The sequence below is a fragment of the Arvicola amphibius genome, chromosome 5, assembly GCF_903992535.2.
Source record: "Arvicola amphibius chromosome 5, mArvAmp1.2, whole genome shotgun sequence".
Classification (NCBI taxonomy): Eukaryota; Metazoa; Chordata; class Mammalia; order Rodentia; family Cricetidae; genus Arvicola; species Arvicola amphibius.
This window is the reverse complement of record NC_052051.1, coordinates 49,085,878-49,103,059: the sequence shown is the minus strand read 5'-3', so window position 1 is coordinate 49,103,059 and position 17,182 is coordinate 49,085,878. Positions and strand designations below refer to the sequence as shown.

Genomic DNA, 17,182 nt, shown 5'->3' with positions numbered 1-17,182 from the left:
TAAAAAAAATGGAAAAAAAAATAATGAAACTAAATCTTTTTAAGTTTACATGTGTTAAGAAATAAGATCTTTTGTCAGTCGGTTTTGAATATACATAAAATTTTCTAACTGCATAGGAAATATTAGACCAAACTGCCTATAAGGGATCATCTAGTGTTATTTATTAACACCTGGCATTTGCAAGGGATTTACTATTACTGTAGACGATGAAAGCAAATGGGGTGAGAAAAACAGTGTAAAGTGAAATGGCTTAATCCCATCTTCCTTACCTCACTTCACACACGCGCACACACACGCGCACACACACACACACACACACACACACACACACACACACACACCACCCAGCTGGGGTCAAATACAGAACCTCACAGATTCTAGGCAAGTAGTCAATCACTAAGCAGTAAGTAAAATACATTTTATATAAAGTAATAGCTCCCTTTCACCAAATGGGCCAAATAAAAGACTCATTTCATCATCTTTTTGTCTAAATCTGTAAAATGTAAAGAAAAATATCCTTAGTATTTGTTGACTCTTTAGGATATGATTAATACATAGACTTTTAGTGTTGTACCCTTGACTTTTCAGAAATGCAGGAATATGGAACAAGAACTTGTTTACATCTCAGTTTTCAAAGCAAATAAAAGTCTGAGGAATGGAAAATGTTCTTTAACTGAGACCTTTTTCTGACGTCACAGTTACTAAACACACTTCACTTTTTCTGACGTCACAGTTACTAAACACACTTCATGGAAGTTTCTTAACAGCAGTGTTTCACACTAATAGTGCAACAGGCTGACAGCTGACATTTTTATTTAAATATAAATGTTAATCCTATGGATTTAATATTCTATAGTAAAGCCACACTGGCCAATTTTGATATTTTTAGTATTTACTGTGAGTTTCTGTGGACTCATGTGCTTCAGAGGACAACTTTCTGGGGGTCAGGTTTTTTTTTTTTGCTTCTAACCTTACCCAGACCTGGGATCAAACCCAAGATGTCGGGCTTCCACAGTGAGTCCCTCCACCTACTGAGCCATTTCGTTGGCCCAATTTTGATATATTGCTATTGCACATAAATGGGTGTTTTGCCTGTGTGTGTGCCTGTGCACCCTAAGAGTACAGTACCTAAGAAGGCCAGAAGAGGGCATCAGCTCTCCTGGAACTGGAGTTACACACTACTGTGAGCTGCCATGTAGGTACTGGGAATTGAACTTGGGTCTTCTGAAAAAGGAGCCAGTGCTCTTAACTGCTGCGCCATCTCTCCGGCCTCCCATTTTGATATTTTATATAGCAATAATTTCATCAATTAATATGTGGTGCTAACGTACTGTTCTAGGGATAGGTTGTAGCTGCTAAGCATCCAGGAAGCTCAGGGCTCAACTTCCAGCACTGGAGGAGAAGAAAGACGTCTAACATCACAGACCTCTAAGAAAATGAAACCCTAGTAATAATCAGGATTGACAGCCACAACATATACCATAACCCTGAATTCATATATTAGGTAATAGAACCATAGGGCAACAGGTGATTTCAGCTCTATTTTCAAAGATGATTCTCTAATTCTGCCATAAAAGCAATAATGTGGGACAATTTGACCATTTTAACATATACGTTTTGAATACTCAAATGTATGTCTTTGTTCTAGCTAGTATAAACTGAAAGACACAATTACAATAGTTTATTTCTACCTAAACACACACTGTAGGGCAATCCTGCTGTAAATGTCACTTACTGAGCATTTATCATATGCTCATCGCTGTACTTGGCCTGCGTCTGTCCCCATTTCATCTCTTCTCACGGTGTAGCTCTGGCTGGCGTGGAACTTACTATGTACACCGGCCTAGCCTCAAACTCACAGAGGGGATTAAAGGCGTGCACCATGACACCAGGCTTTTCTTTCACGTAGTCTTCAACCAACTGCTGATGCTATTCATTTTCCGTCTTGTTGATGGACAGGCTATGCCTTGAAATGCCAAATTAGCCAAGGTCACACACTCAAAATATCAGAAAATTCAAACCTACTGTTGACTCCAAACCCATGTCTCTGAGAACTAGTGTGTTTTTAAGTTTTAATTTATTATTACCAGTTGTTATTGTGTGTGTACACTGTGTGCATGTGCGCCGTGTGTGGAAGTTAGAGGATGACTCTGTAGAGATGATTCTCTGTTTGCCTTTATATGGGCTTCAAGGATCGAACTCAGATCACCAGGCTTGCATGGCAAGCATTACTTGCTGAGCCACCTTGTCAGCCCAACACAAAGACACACACACAAAAACACACACACACGTCTTAATGTTTTATTTTTCATTACAAGGCACTTATGTGTCTGTGCAGGGCTGTATACATGTGAGTGCAAGCACAGAAGCCAGAAGTTGTGAGATCCCCTGGAGCTAGAGTTCCAGCGGTTGTGAGCTGTGTGACCATGAGCGCTGTGAATGGAACCTGGTTCCCTGGAACGGCAGCAGGTGTTCTGAGTCACCACTGAGCCACCTCTCCTAGGCCCTAGCTACAAATTATGCCAAGTTTCTCACATTTGGAGAAGTCACAGAAATCAGCAAATCCACACTATAATGGATGAGCCTTGCCTTGGGAAAACCAGCTTCATGATTATGGTAATTCCTTTAGCAGGTATTAAAGGTTTATTTTTTAAATTACTCTGTGCGTGTGTGTGTGTGTGTGTGTGTGTGTGTGTGTGCGCGCGCGCGCGCATGCTCGCACGCGCGTGCAGGTACAGGTGCCAGTTAAGACTAAAGAGTGTGACAGATCTCTGTGCGAGTTGCGAGCTGTTTGTGGTTGCTGGAAAGTGAACTCAGGTCCTCTGGAAGAACAGCCAGTGTTCTTAACTGCTGAGCTGTCCTTCAGCTTCAAGTCCCATTTTTTTTTTTTTTTTTTTTTTTTTTTTTTTTTTTTTTAGGATAAAAGCTAGGCCAGGTATCAGAGCTATTTGCTAAAAATCACCTGTCCGGATGTGATATATGATGTGATTTATATCAACACAGTTCTTGACACACAGCCACACCTACTCGCTTTGAACTGTCTGTGGCTGCCGTCTCTAACACAACAGACCTGGGTAGCTGCAGGATTCCTATGGTTCATAAAGCCAAAAAATATCTTTATGGGGCCTTCTCCATAGAAGACCCTCTTCTTCCCCAGCTCTGGAGAAAGAACTTCCTGAGAAGAGATAGAGGGCATGTGACTATACAGAACTTTAAACCCTGGCAGAAGAAAGACAAACCAAGCATGGCTGGAGATTCAGCTGTGACTTCAGCACCCTGGAGACTGAGGTGAAGAGGATCGCTGCGGAGAAAGGCTAGCCTGGGCTACAAGGCTACTACTCCTAGACTAGCCAGGTCTATAGCAGGACCCTACCCAAAGCAAAACAAAACCAAGAAAACATATAAAATAAGTGAAATAAACAAAAATAAATTTAAAAAATTATATCAAGTAAGATAGCATTTAAAATTTACAGATCACTTTTCATAAAAGCACTAACATGAAGGACCCTTTATTCACACCCGACTAAAGGACTCAGACATTTCATTTACAAAACAAACCATCCTGCTAGGCATGGTGGCAGTACTTGGGAGCAGAAGCAGGCAGATATGTTTGAGGTCAGAGTGGTCTACCTGGTGAGGTCTGGGTCAGCCAGAGCGACATAGTGAGACCCTGCCTCAAAACAAACAAACAAACAAACACAAAGAGGAGGAGGAAAAGGAGGAAAGACAAGAAGAAGGAGGAGAGAAAGGGAAGAAGAATAAGGTGGAAGAACGGACAGGGAACGGACAGGGTAGCTCAGGGGTAGACCTAGCATGTGCTTAGCATGCATCAGGCTTGATCCTCAACACCCACCATCCCCACAACACAAAAAAAAGGTCTAAAAACAAACAAACAAGAAAATTGACTAATAAATAATAAATAATAGCTTTCTAGAGGGCTGGAGAAATCACTCAGCAGTTAAGAGCACTGACTGCTCTTCCAGAGAATCTGGGTTCAATTCCCAGCACCCACATGGCAGCTGTCTGTAACTCCAATATCTGACACCCTCACACATACACGCAGCCAAAACACCAATGCAAATAAAATGAAACAATAAATCATATAAAGTTACCTCTGAGTGGAATTCATGTTAACTACCTAAGAAGCAGAGAAACCTGGCTCCTAACATGCTTAGTGCATTGTCTCCCTCCCACACACACATTTACTTCCATTGAACAGCTCAAGGCTGCTTATTTGGGGGAATACCAATAAGACACACTTCCCCTTCAAAGCATCTTCAACAGGGAGCCAAGAAGCAGAAGCAAAGTTAAATGCACTAAGGCAGCGTGGCTGACATCTTATTTGTATCTGCCTCTCCAAAATGAAAGCCATTGCATGTTCCTCACTGTCCACAGCATCTATAATTAACTTTTAACAATTTAAATCAACTTTTCCAGAGATTACTGACTGCTGGAAAATTTTTATAGACAGTCACCCTGTCAGCTGTGAGCCCCATGAAAAATACAGAGAAAGACCCATGAAAATTGTGCATGAGTTAGTTTTATATTTCTTAATAGTTTTTTTTTTAAATCTAAGCACTACTAATATGCTTGAAAGACATAAATTCTTAATGTTGTCCTGGGTAACAGAGGATACCAACCTAGCCTCTACCCACAGTTGTGACAACCAAAAAGGCTTCTAAACATTGCCAAATATCCTTTAGGGTCAAAATCTCCCCGCTTGAGAATCAGTTTTACAAAAACTTCTAGGGTTAAAGTTTGGTCGAGATGTCATCTAAGGAAACTTGCTTGCTCCTAGGATAATTCTAATGTCATCAAAGAAAATACATGTAAAAGAGTGACTTCACGTGTTGTAGGAGAACAGTTCTTGGCCTGACATGAACACTGGATGCTGCATCCTTATCCCGTGACTCCAGGAGCTCCATCTCTTCCAGTCTATGCAATCAACTAGACTAGAAACCTGAGAGCTCACGTCACCTCGGCTTAAGCATTTCCAGTGATGGGAACAAAGATGTCCACTACCAAAAAGGTCTACTGAAAACAAATGTAAAACTCCACTGTTCTTTATACCAAATTAAACCAATCTCCCTAAAGCTTCCTTCTTAGTTCTACTTAATTAGTACCCCTAGCTCCTCTCTCTTGTTCATCTGTAATTATTTCCCCTATTCGCTGAAGACTAGAAAAGGAACCAGGCTGGACTTGGAGGGAAACAGACCCACTAGTCATTAGTAAATAAGGGGATAGGCTACAATCACTATGGTTTAAAAAATAAACTGTTAGTCGGGTGGTGGTGCACACCTTTAATCCCAGTCCTTGGGAGGCAGAAGCAGGTGGATCTGTGAGTTCAAGGCCAGCCTGGGCTACAAAGCGAGTTCCAGGACAGCTAAGGCTACACAGAGAGACCCTATCTCAATAGACCAAACAAGTAAATTGTTTAATAAACTTACATTTAATGAAATTCAAACAATTTTAAACGTTTTATTATAGAATGGAAACAAAGCAGTATTTTTTCCCACTTTCTCTATTCAGAAGAGTCCAGCCGACACTGAGAAAAGGACAATAAAGTGAACCTCAGGGGTGCGGAGATGCTCACCCACTAATGTGCTTGCTGTGCAACCATGGGAACTTGTGTTTGCATCTCCAGGACCCATGTAAGAAGCTGGGCATGGTGCACACTTGTAATCACAAGTGCTGAGGAGGCAGAGGCAGGAGGACCCATGGAGCTTGCTGCTCCCCTCAACCCACACCCCAGTCTAGCTGAACTGACGAGCTCCAGGCTCAGTGAGGGACCCTCTCTCAAATAAACAAGGTGGAAGGCTGGAGAGATGGCTCATCAGTTAAGTGCACTTGCTGCTCTTGCAGAAGACTTGGGTTCTGTTCCCAGCATTCACATGGTGGCTCACAACCATGTTTAGCTCCAGTTTCAGGGTATCCAAAGACCCTGGCCTCTGCAGACACCAGGAACGTATGGTACACATACATACAAGCAAAACACTCATACACATAAAATAAAGCTAATTAATTTTTAAAAAGCAAAAGATAAAAACAAGGTAGAGAGTGATTGAGACACCCATTAACCTCTGGCCTCCACACACGCATGCATACACATATACACCAATACATACACACACATACCACATACATACAAAAGGGCATTTAGTGAGGACAAAATAAGATTCTGTTTAGTGAAGTAAGTTTTTAGTTTGTAAATCAGAACTGTCCTATAGGTGTCACTTTAAATTTTGAGAAATAAAACATCACACCCAATGGTTAATATTTAAAATTTTACTAGACATCCTGAGTAAACCATTAGCCATAGATTCTTTTGTGTAGATTTTAAGGCAGGCTTTGTTTATAACTAGTCTCTGTTTAGTTTGATACTTGTGATTATGCCCACAATGTACCTATCTGCTATTTAATACATATGAGAATATACTCTAGCTGTCTTTAATATTACAGAATTGTGTTGCCATTCACTTACCAAACAAAACAAACACCTTTCTATGATAACCAGAGCCTTTGACAACAACAGCTAAGCAATCAACTTTACATACAGATGCAGTAATGGTAAAGAGGGTGCTGAATTTACCTGTTCTCATGAAAATCCTAGAATGAAGTAATATTCATCTAAATTCCAATTCAGGAGAAAATAAAACCAAGATTCAAAGCTTATAGCTAGGTCAAGAGCTTGAGCAGTTTCTAGTTCAAAGATGTTTCTATTCCATTTACTCTTCAAAGTTACTTAAGAATCATGCTTTGTGTGAGACACTATAAGTTCAGTAGATGGAATTTTATTTATAGTCATGTAAGAGAAAGCTAAGAGATCATGATTTGTTACACCAACACATAAGTTTGGGAGAGGAAAAAGGCAGGTGTTAACACCAGTTTAAATGAATCCAAGTTCTTCAAAGGACATACTAGGTAAATAAGCAATTATCTTTTGCACTTACAAACAAAATGTTTAACAAACATCAACTTTCTGTAAGAGGATTTCCAGGCCAATCAGGGAGAAGCACTTTTGAAAAAGAATTTTCAGTATAAAAAGGGTATCTTCCTCCAGTGACTTATGAGAATGGTATGTATAAGTTTAACAAAAAAATAAAGGATGGAATCCAAGAACCAAAGACAGTACAAATGTTACCAGCATAACAAACTTTGTTACAAACAAATTCTTCACTCACTCATTCATTCATTCAATATTTATTTATTGAGGGCTTGCCATATGTATGAGGTCAAAAAGCTAAAACAAAATGATGACACTATGCACTTTCATTATTTATCAAAACATAGCCAGTAATAAATAAAAATGACAAATAATAATAATAATGATAATAATAAAAAGAAGAAACAATTTATTTTGGATGACTGCAGCAAAACACACCGGGTAAAAGGCTCCTTACTTCAATTTCTGCAGATTCCACCCGGTTCTCAATTATTTCCATACACTGTCTCTTAGCCGGTGGCTCTTCACTGATGACAGTTTCTTCAGCAATGTCTGTTGCTGGTACTGTTAATACTAAAATGAAAAAGGTACACTTGTTACGTCACCCCAGACAACTAAGAGATAAAGTCTCAATACTGTTGGTGCTACTTGCCTGCAGCAAGCAGCCCCAGTCATTTCAAACACTGCTCTTGCATAAAGATACCCACCCCTATTGGCCACCTTCATGGTCTCTCGGAAGCCCACTTACTGAAGTGGCTACTGAGGGCAATCATACACAATATACTCATCCACAGCTGAAAGGTCAAAATAATATTAAAGATGCATATTTTAAGAGGTCTCAGGCACCTGCGAGCATAATTCCTTTTACTAGTTTCTTGTGTATTCTTCTCACAACAATTCATGTAAAAACAACAAGTATGCATGGACGCATATACAGAGTACACTCTCAAACACATGCATGGGACACATATACAGAGTACACTCTTAAACACACATGCATGGGATACATATACAGAGTACACTCTTAAACACACATGCATGGGACACATATACAGAGTACACTCTCAAATACACATGCATGGGACGCATATACAGAGTACACTCTCAAACACACATGCATCACTCTGTGTCTGCTTTACCAACTCCATTTAGATTTCCTTTTCTCAGCACAGAGCTTTGTAATGCCTGCTAGTATTCTACCTGAATGCACACAATTGTGAACACTGGTCCTGCTTCCCTGTGGACTAGTGGGCATTATTTTCATTCTTAGTGTTCTCATATAAACACGTACATGTAGAGGGCGCGTACCCTGGCTAACATTTGATAGCCAGGAAGAAAAAATTTTAATTAGTTTTTAAGTCATAAGGGAAATTACAGTCATTTTCTAAGACTATCAAAACTTTTTGTCAAAGTGGGCATGGTGGGGCACTCAGGAGGCAGAGGCAAGTGGATCTCAGTGAGTTCAAAGTCAGTACGGTCTACAGAGTAAGACCTTGCCTCAAAAAATAAGTAAATGTTTGTTTTGTTATCAAAACATTTGCTCCACAGGTAAGGACACTTGCCACCAACCCTGAAAACTTGGGATCCACATGGAGGAAGAAAAGAATGGATTCCCTCAAGTTGTGCTGACTTCCATGTGTGCTATGCTGCACACATTCTCCTCCCAACAAGTAATGATAAATGCTTTGTAAATTTTTGTCAAAATATTAAAAATTGTCAGCAACTAAGGTAATGCATTTAAAAGTAGTGAAACTAGTATTAATTTAATTCAATGTACAGTAATTTAAAACATTAGAAATGGGGCTTAGCAGTTAAGAGCATTGGCTGCTCTTTCAGGGGACCTAGGGTTCAGTTCCCAGCATCAACATGGCAGCTCACAACTGTTTATAACTACAGTTCCAAGGGATCTGACACCTTCTTGTGGCCTCCATGGGCACTGCATGTATGTAGCACACATAAATATATATGTGTAGTACTATACTTACATAAGTATTTAAAACATTAGCTATGCTAAGAAAGTGTTATTTTATTTTATTAATAACAAATTATGTTTATAACAATTCAAGAATGGAGAAAAAGTTGTTAGTGTCAGCCAGGCATGGTGGGATGTGCCTTTATGGCTCTTATACAACTGAATAAAATACTACAGCACAAAACTTTTCTTCTCTCTAATCTAGTAAAAAAACAAAGCTTATCCCTTACTTAAAACAATTTATGTTGTGTATTTTTAGCTTCTGAAGAAAGTTTTGCAGGTACTCTTGACACCCCCTCTGTAAACAGGAAGCCTCTGTAGCAAGGGTCTAGCAGTGTGTGTGGCAAAGCCTGCCTGGGCTCATGAAAGGTGGTGAACAGACAGTTTGCTGTGGCTTCCTTCAGTAACTTCAGTATAGTGCTGATATTCACCATTCCTCTCCAAAGAGAATCTCAACTTCTTGATAAGGATGTGGATCATGGTCACATAATCTAGCTCAGTGCAAACAAAGTAGTCACCTCCCAGCACACGAGATCTAGGGCCTCGGTGTGTGGAACAGCCTACATGGCTGCCTACTAGTTCTTTCAATGAACACCTTGCTAACCGCTCTTCTCTCATTTAGACATTCCTAGTGGACTTGCTGGGACAGCTTCCATACTATTCAGGAAGCTCAGCACTAACTGGCATGGGATGGTCATGCTCACAGTCAGGTGCCTTCTGTACCTGAAGCATTTACACCATGCTCGAGTGCTGCCCTCATTTTCTATCTCCAATCTGTTCAGATGGTCAGTGACCATGATGCCGACTGGGACATTAACAGAGGTCACCCATAGACTTCCCAACAGTCTATTTGCCTCTGACTGCTGTTAGATTAACCAAAGTTAATCTACAAAACATCTAAAAGTGCTTAACTGACAGTACAGCAATGAGGTTAGACCATGGATAATATAAAGGTGACCCAGTGAGCTATAAGGGTCAAGTACCAACAAGTCTGATTACTTATCCATATTCCACAAATGAAACAGACCACACTACTGTCAGAGTCCTTCATAATTACTGGTTCCACACTGTCATACCTATCTCCTCCCTAGAATAGCTATGCCAGAAGTAGGAATCAAGAACTCAAGCAGTCCATTAAAGCCAACACTGCCTACAAAGAGTATGAACTGAAAGTCAAAAGCCATCAGTTCAGCTATGAGGTTATGAGCTGTTTTGTTTGGGTTTTTTGCAATGGGGTAAATGCTATAAAACTCTTCAGTGGGCGTCCCTGAGGGAGAAGGCTCCTGACTGCACTAGACTCCAAAGTGTAGCACGGTCTCTGAGATGTTGATCTTCAGTGTGTGGCTGAGAAAACAAGGATGCCCAGGCATGTGACCCTCTTGCCCACACAGGCAGTCTGACCACAGTACATGCACACCTGCTGTAAACAGTCAAATGGTTCCACAGCTTTGAAGTCTTCTTGTTATTAACAGGAAAAACAATTTGATAGTTTTTTCTATTATTGTTCATTGTCACATTAACTAATTTGGTAGAGAACTTCCCATAGAAGCTGAAGTGGCAAGTGATAAGTTTGCCACACTTAAAACTAGATTGTGCCTGGTTCCTGAACACCTCAAAGTGGTGTCTGTTCATCTGCCATATCAAACAGCTGGCGCCCACATGTCCCTTCCTCCGCCTCTAATAACAGCTAGTACTCACACACTGCCTTGAGACCGTCTGGGGAGAGTGAAAGTGTGCTGTCACACTTCAGATTGCAGCCTTCCTCGTGACCTTACGCTGATCACAGCACCTGATGAAAACCTTCAGGCATTCACCACATCGGCCCATCAGTACTTGAGAAAGCACACTACCAAGGTCCCAGTGAGACCCATAAGACGCCAGCACAGGTATGTCTTCTGGGCACACCCCTAAGATTCACACATAATGGCAGGTTCTCACCTTGTCTTAGGATTAGAAAAAGGTAGAAGAACCCTTTTCTAGGAAGCTGTCCTAGAGCCCTCCAGAACACAGTGTTTGTGTGCATGCACAGGAACAACACATACACGCAGAATTCTGAGTCTCACCTGCCCTTCTGTAGCCTACTCTGAGGGGGCGCATTCACTTCATGTGTATAAACAGACAAAGAACAATCTGTACCAAACCTGTTTGTGTTCATACTCTTTCATGAAGCATGTACATATTCCTTTGGTGCTCTCAAAAAAATGTCTCTGGAGCCAAGTGGTTGTGGCACTCACCTTTAAACCCAGCACTTGGGAGGCAGAGGCAAGCAGATCTCTGTGAGTTCAAGGCCGGCCTAGTCTACAAGAGCTAATTCCAGGATAGGCTCCAAAGCTACAGAGAGAAAACCTGTCTCAAAAAACCCAAAAAGTCTGACTTTGAAGCATTCCTCTTGGAGTTCTGTGCTGGTGGATAGGAGACTGGTCATGGCTTTCACAGCAGCTCAGCGTGCTGCTGTGCCAAGACAAGGGCACCCACAGTCACCCTTGTTATCAGCAGACTGAGGTTTTCCAAGCTTGCATATGACTACCTATCTCATGTCCTCAGAATCATTTATAATGTGCTTTCTTTTCCAAACTCAACTAGGAATATGACCAGCATTTCCTGTTTTGTTGTTGTTGTTACTGTTTTTTTTTTGTTTTTTTTTTTTTTGGAAATTCACTTAAATTGAAAATAAGTTTCCTGATTACCCACCAGTGCCCAGTCATATCTCGGGTGTTTCACTATGCTAGCATCCTAGGCTCAGATGCTCATTTATGCACCCAAACACTTTAAAACAACAGTTCCATCTTTTAGCTGTTTCTAGGAATATGGCTGATCTTACGTATCACTGGAAAGACACTATAGCTCAAATGTACATGCTGGGCACAATTCTCTCCAGTTCTACTCAACACAGTCTGGGCATGTGTATAGTACAGGCTTCTGGTCTTACAGACGAGCCTCTGCCATCTCAACAGCAGGAACTTCCTCTTGCGCTTGTCTCCACACTTCCAGAGCTCAGCTTCCCAGATTCCCACACTTCTCAAGCTCTATACCTTGAATTTAAATGAGATCTGGCCCACACCCTCAATTTGTACTGCTAGTAGTTTCTTTTCTTTCATGGCATTTTTTAAAGTTCTCATTATAAATGAATTGCATAAAACAGTCTAAAAATTGTCCAATGCTAATTCTGAATTATTTGTGCATTGTTTGTGGCAATATTTAAAGTTCATTTTCCACACAGAATATTTTGAAGCTAATTCCACCTACTAAGTGCTCAAGTAAGCTAATTTTAATACTAGTCTAAGTAAGTAAAATCAGGGAATTATATCCATTATAAAAAGTTATATGAGCAAAATTCAGTGCATAAATAAGTGCTGTTTAAACAGTGTCCTGAGTATTGAATGCAAGCCAACTTCACACAGACATCTAGTACTGACCTTGCTGTCCATCAGGCATGGTCACAATGATGGGCTGACCCATCCCACTGGTTGGAATGGAGTGCAAGTTTCCCAGCTGGATTCCATCTGTAACTATCGTGATGACTTGCTGACCCCCTGAGCTAACTACTTGCTGAATTGCACCATCGACAGATTCTGCGGTAACCACTTCCTCTGTGGCCACTACTAGAAGGGGAAAAGAAAGTAAAAATCATTCAATATGAATATAAATTCCTTTTTTTTTGTCTGCGTCTTTCATACAGGACAAGTTTACATGGTTTTTAAATGTCATTGCCAAAGGTAATATAGACATCTATGTAAGTAGTTGACTGAAAGTTTTTTAATTTACAATTGAGTTCCAACCACCTTTTTATGACCGCATTTTAATAATATTCACTCCTCTGTATCTTCTTCACATGAAGTTCAATATAAGATCACTGACTAATAACAGCTACTTAATGAAACGACTCAACTCTGCCAGGTGATGTGTGCACGCCCTTAATCCCAGCACTTGGAAGGCAGAGGTAGGTGTATCTCTGTGAGTTTGAGGCCAGCCTGGTCTACAGAGTGAGTTCCAAAACAGCCAAGGCTACACAGAGAAGCCCTGTCTCAAAAAGACTCAACTCCAATGAGAACTTTATGATTATACTCTAGACACATTTATGTATCAAAGGACATGCAGAACAAACAGGAGTCCCTTTTGGACCAAGTGAGCAAAAACAGAGTTGGCACTGTATGGCAACGTGTAATTCAACTTTTGCACAACCAAGCCCCCAACTATGCTCTCAATAATTTCTAAGAGGTGCACAGAGAGTTCTGCTGACAGTTAGAAACTTTGCCTTTGGCATTGCCTAAGTAAAAGAAAACAAAATCTCAAGTTGATATGTCAAAACTTTTTCCCCCCAGGCAATCCTACACTGAGCCCCAAAAATGTGTGCATAAAGACATGCTAATTGGCATTCCTAACAGCTTCACAGTAGAAACTGTAAGGTAAAACAAGAAACAACCACATACTCACACTCGTTGGCAGTAAATAAACTGTGGCCATCATACAATGGAATGCAAGGTCACTAGAATAACTTTACACCAGTCGTGTGTAAACATGGATGAAAGCAACAAAACATCTGTGAGTAATGAAAACATGTTCTACCTGCCTTCCTCTTATGAACTGAGGAAGATTCTCCTGGAGTGAACTTTATAAAATTCTGTAATAACACGTTTAAGAGGGAGCAGAAAAGGGAAAGGCTTTGACGAAGAGTGACAATTAACTAACACAGTCAAAGGGTCACAACACAAACCAAAATACCAACCCAAAATGCAAACAAACTTTTGAGAGTTCTCGTTATTTTGTTTGCCCTAAGCAATAATTACACTTTCTTAGCAAGCACATCAGACAATTTCAGGAAAACAGCCACGAGATAACACAGAGAGCACACAGGAGCAATACATCCAGCAGAATAACTATTCATGTTTCCAATGCACCACCTACTGCTTTGATTTCTTTTAAGCATCCAAATAAAAAAGAAAGGCTGGCTGATTGAATACTAAGTAAGTACTACTATGTAAAAGCTTCAGCGTATATAAGAAACTTCTGAGGTCAAAACAGTCAAGGCTCAACTCAAGAACTTTCATCTTTGCACTGTTAGCAGTGACTGCCATTAAAATAATAGGTCCTACCTTTCATCTAAAAGGCTCTTTTAAGTTGTGTAATGATAAAGTATGTATGAAAAAATTAAAAGGAAAACAATTATAAAAACAAAGTACACATCCCAAACCTAGAGAACAATCTAATAGCCAAATGTTGGAACATGTAAGAAAAAAAAACAACCTTAAAACTTTAGAGGACTGTAGACATAAAGTGTGTACGTGTGTATACAAATTGGCTTAATAAAAGGTAACTGTAATATCATAAATATTCATTGATCCAATATAAAAGTCAAACTATAATGAGGAGAGCAAAACAATGCCTGTGCCTTTGAGGTAAAATTACCATGGCATAAAGCTGAATTAAGGTCAGTAAGAAAACATTCCCTGAAAACTACCAAGACTTCTGAATACTTTTATGTAGAAATATGTACATGAAACAAAAACTACATTACAGAAAAATATAACATTTTGAAGGTGGAATCCTATAATCTAACCTGAAATAAAGAACAAAGAAAAGTAAAACCAAAAAGACTCACATGACCCAGTAACTCATTCCTAAGTTTCATTACCCTATTCTGGAATAGACCAAAAACATAATGCAAAAAAATTTCCTGATATAAACTTTACTTTGAGAAAGAGAATTTTCAATGGCCACTAGACACTTTAAATCTTTTAAATACATCTAGCAATTATAAATTTTTAAATAGAAAAAGAAGGGAAATCATAGATTTCTATTTAATCAAGGTATTACGTAACTGGGTCACAGAGAAGAATACAGAAAGCAAAGAAAAGTCGTAGGACTACAGGCTAGGGCTACAAAACAAAGGCCTTATGAAAAGCCACTGGGGTGGTGTGTTTGGCGCATGTGTATGTACAGGCACGCACACCCATGTGTGTGCAAGCCAAGGAAGAGTCAGGGCAGGCTATGAGATATCTTCCTCTACAGCTGGTTACCTTACAAGCGAAAAACAGGGTGTCCCACTGAACACAACTTCACCCTTTTGGCTGGCAAGCCAGCTCTCTGGAGCTACCTATCTCTGCCCTCCCAATGCTTGAATTACAGGTGCATGCAGCCATACGGGGCTCTTCATCCGGGAGCTGAGGCTTCAAACCAGGTCCTCATGTCTGCACAGCGAGCACTCCTGACCCAAGGAGGCCGTCTATGAAAAGCTACTTCACATTAAACGCCCCACCTCAAAAAGGTGAGCATGTGCCAACTGAGTCACAAGACTGGATCTCTTTAATTGGTGTGCATCACAGTGACGCATCGACCTGAACTTGTGCTGCATTCGCATTCCTTAATATCCCCACCCCAGCTCTCCCAAATCTTCAGTGTGACCGAGCACTGAAATGAAGTCTCCACATTTAAACCACCAATGAGAGTTCCTTTCTCCCCTTTCACTGGTGCCAGTGCCTCACGCACAGTGAACACACGTTCTCTCTCTAAGCTACTACCGTTAGCCCTGAAACCAGCTGTCTTTGATGGCTTCTGCAAACCTAAGCACTAACTAAAAATTCAGCATGTCAAAACGGTGATGCTCGTAGATGCAAATGGCCAGAAGTAATGCACAAAAATCTTAAGACCTGCCAAGAATCAGGATAACACATACATGTTTGTATAAATTAGCCAAAGAAAATGGGAAAAGGGTAAGATTTTTCTCTTTTCCAAGTGAAAAGAAATTCATTTATGTCCACATTAAATCTTTTTGGTAAAAACTCAATGACACCCTAAATAAAAACATCGATCACAGCATTTCATCCACAGAATATGCAGACAGCGAAAAATTATTATTAAATAAAATTTGGAAAAGAATGAATTGAAGGTTATTCTTTACTCTTACAAGCAAATATGATTCAAATATGATCATTTAAACTACAGTTAGAATAACATTTCTCAAGGTTTGGGAGGACTGTGCATGTCTTTACTTTTTTTAAGGCACAGTATCACCTAGGCTAACTTTGAACTAGTCATTCTGTCTTAGTTCTTGAGCAGCTGAGACTACTGGCAGGCACCATGGTACCTGACTACTTCAAGATTTCCCTAAAATTTCCAAATTAAAAAAATAATTTATTTACAAAATAACTAATGTGTAATGTGAGGAGAGTATAAAAGCAAATCAGGTTGGAACCAACTACCTGTCAATATTTCATGTCATCATCTGAACACAGCTAAATCAACACCCTACCCCACCCCTTTGAGACAGGGTCTCACTATGTAGCCCTGCATGGCCTCATGGAACTCATAGAAATCTGCCTGCTTCTGTCTCCTGAGTGCTTGGATTATAATTGGGTGCTACCATGTCCAAAACATGGGGCACAGCTAACCTTTCTTTCTTTTCCTTTGTTTTTTTTTTTTGTTTGTTTGTTTTGTTTTTTTTTGTTTTTCAAGACAGGGTTTCTCTGTGTAACAGTCCTGGTTGTCCTGGAACTAGCTATGAAGACCAGGTAGGGCTCAAACTCACAGAGATCCACCTGCCTCTGTCTCCCAAGTGCTGGGATTAAAGGTGCGCACCACCACCCGGCCCAGCTGCCCTTTTAACAGTGGTTTTTATGCTGTTTCAGTCGTTAAGATTTTTCTAATAGTTTTATCTAATACTGCCAAAATTAAATTTATAAAAATGTAAATTCATATTTATCTACTCTATGTAAACAAGTCAAAAAATGGCAAAAACCAAGGGCCAAAATGGGCAAGCACATGTTTTATGTGACCCATAAAAGTTTGTTTTTCATTTTGTTACTAAAATTTAGCACTTTTTATGCATTTATTCTCTTGGTGTTGTCTTCTCTTGTTTCTTTGAGACAGTATCATACTGTGTAGCCCAGGCTGAAACAGAACTTATGATTCCCCCTGCCTCAGCCTGGGATGCTGGGATTACAGGAGTACAGACCATGCCTGGTTTAATTTTTTTTTTTTTTTTTAAGAAAAACATCTAGATTTTTTTCTAGTTTCCCATGTAAACACAGGTTCTGGCAAGATGGGACACACATTATCACTCTCAGGGTGAGCCAAGCAGTGGATGCCCACTGCACTTCACATTAGCTGAGAAGAACTCCCCCACCGCAGTCCTCTGTCACCTCCTGCCTTTGCTTTAAGCCCTTGCACCTCTACCTTTCCTTTCTTACTATTTTTAATAAAAATGGGATCAGGATATTGAGTCACACTGGTGGCTGATACAAAAACAAACATAAGAAGTAGCAACTTTA

The 17,182-nt window shown here is 40.1% G+C and overlaps 1 protein-coding gene and 1 pseudogene across 5 annotated transcripts in view; both read right to left on the bottom strand.

Moving 5' to 3' along the window:
- Gabpb1 (GA binding protein transcription factor subunit beta 1) overlaps positions 1-17,182 on the bottom strand; it is a 50,923-nt gene that overhangs the window by 2,793 nt on the left and 30,948 nt on the right. For 4 of the 5 annotated variants that reach the window (XM_038329578.1, XM_038329577.1, XM_038329579.1 and 1 more), the window contains 2 exons: positions 12,332-12,517; positions 7,401-7,516 (listed from right to left, as the gene is read on the bottom strand). In XM_038329578.1, coding sequence (XP_038185506.1) covers positions 7,401-7,516; positions 12,332-12,517 — 302 coding nt within the window. The remainder of the gene's footprint in view (positions 1-7,400; positions 7,517-12,331; positions 12,518-17,182) is intronic. The other variant, XM_038329581.1, reaches the window with a different exon arrangement.
- LOC119815991 lies at positions 2,499-2,640 on the bottom strand (annotated as a pseudogene).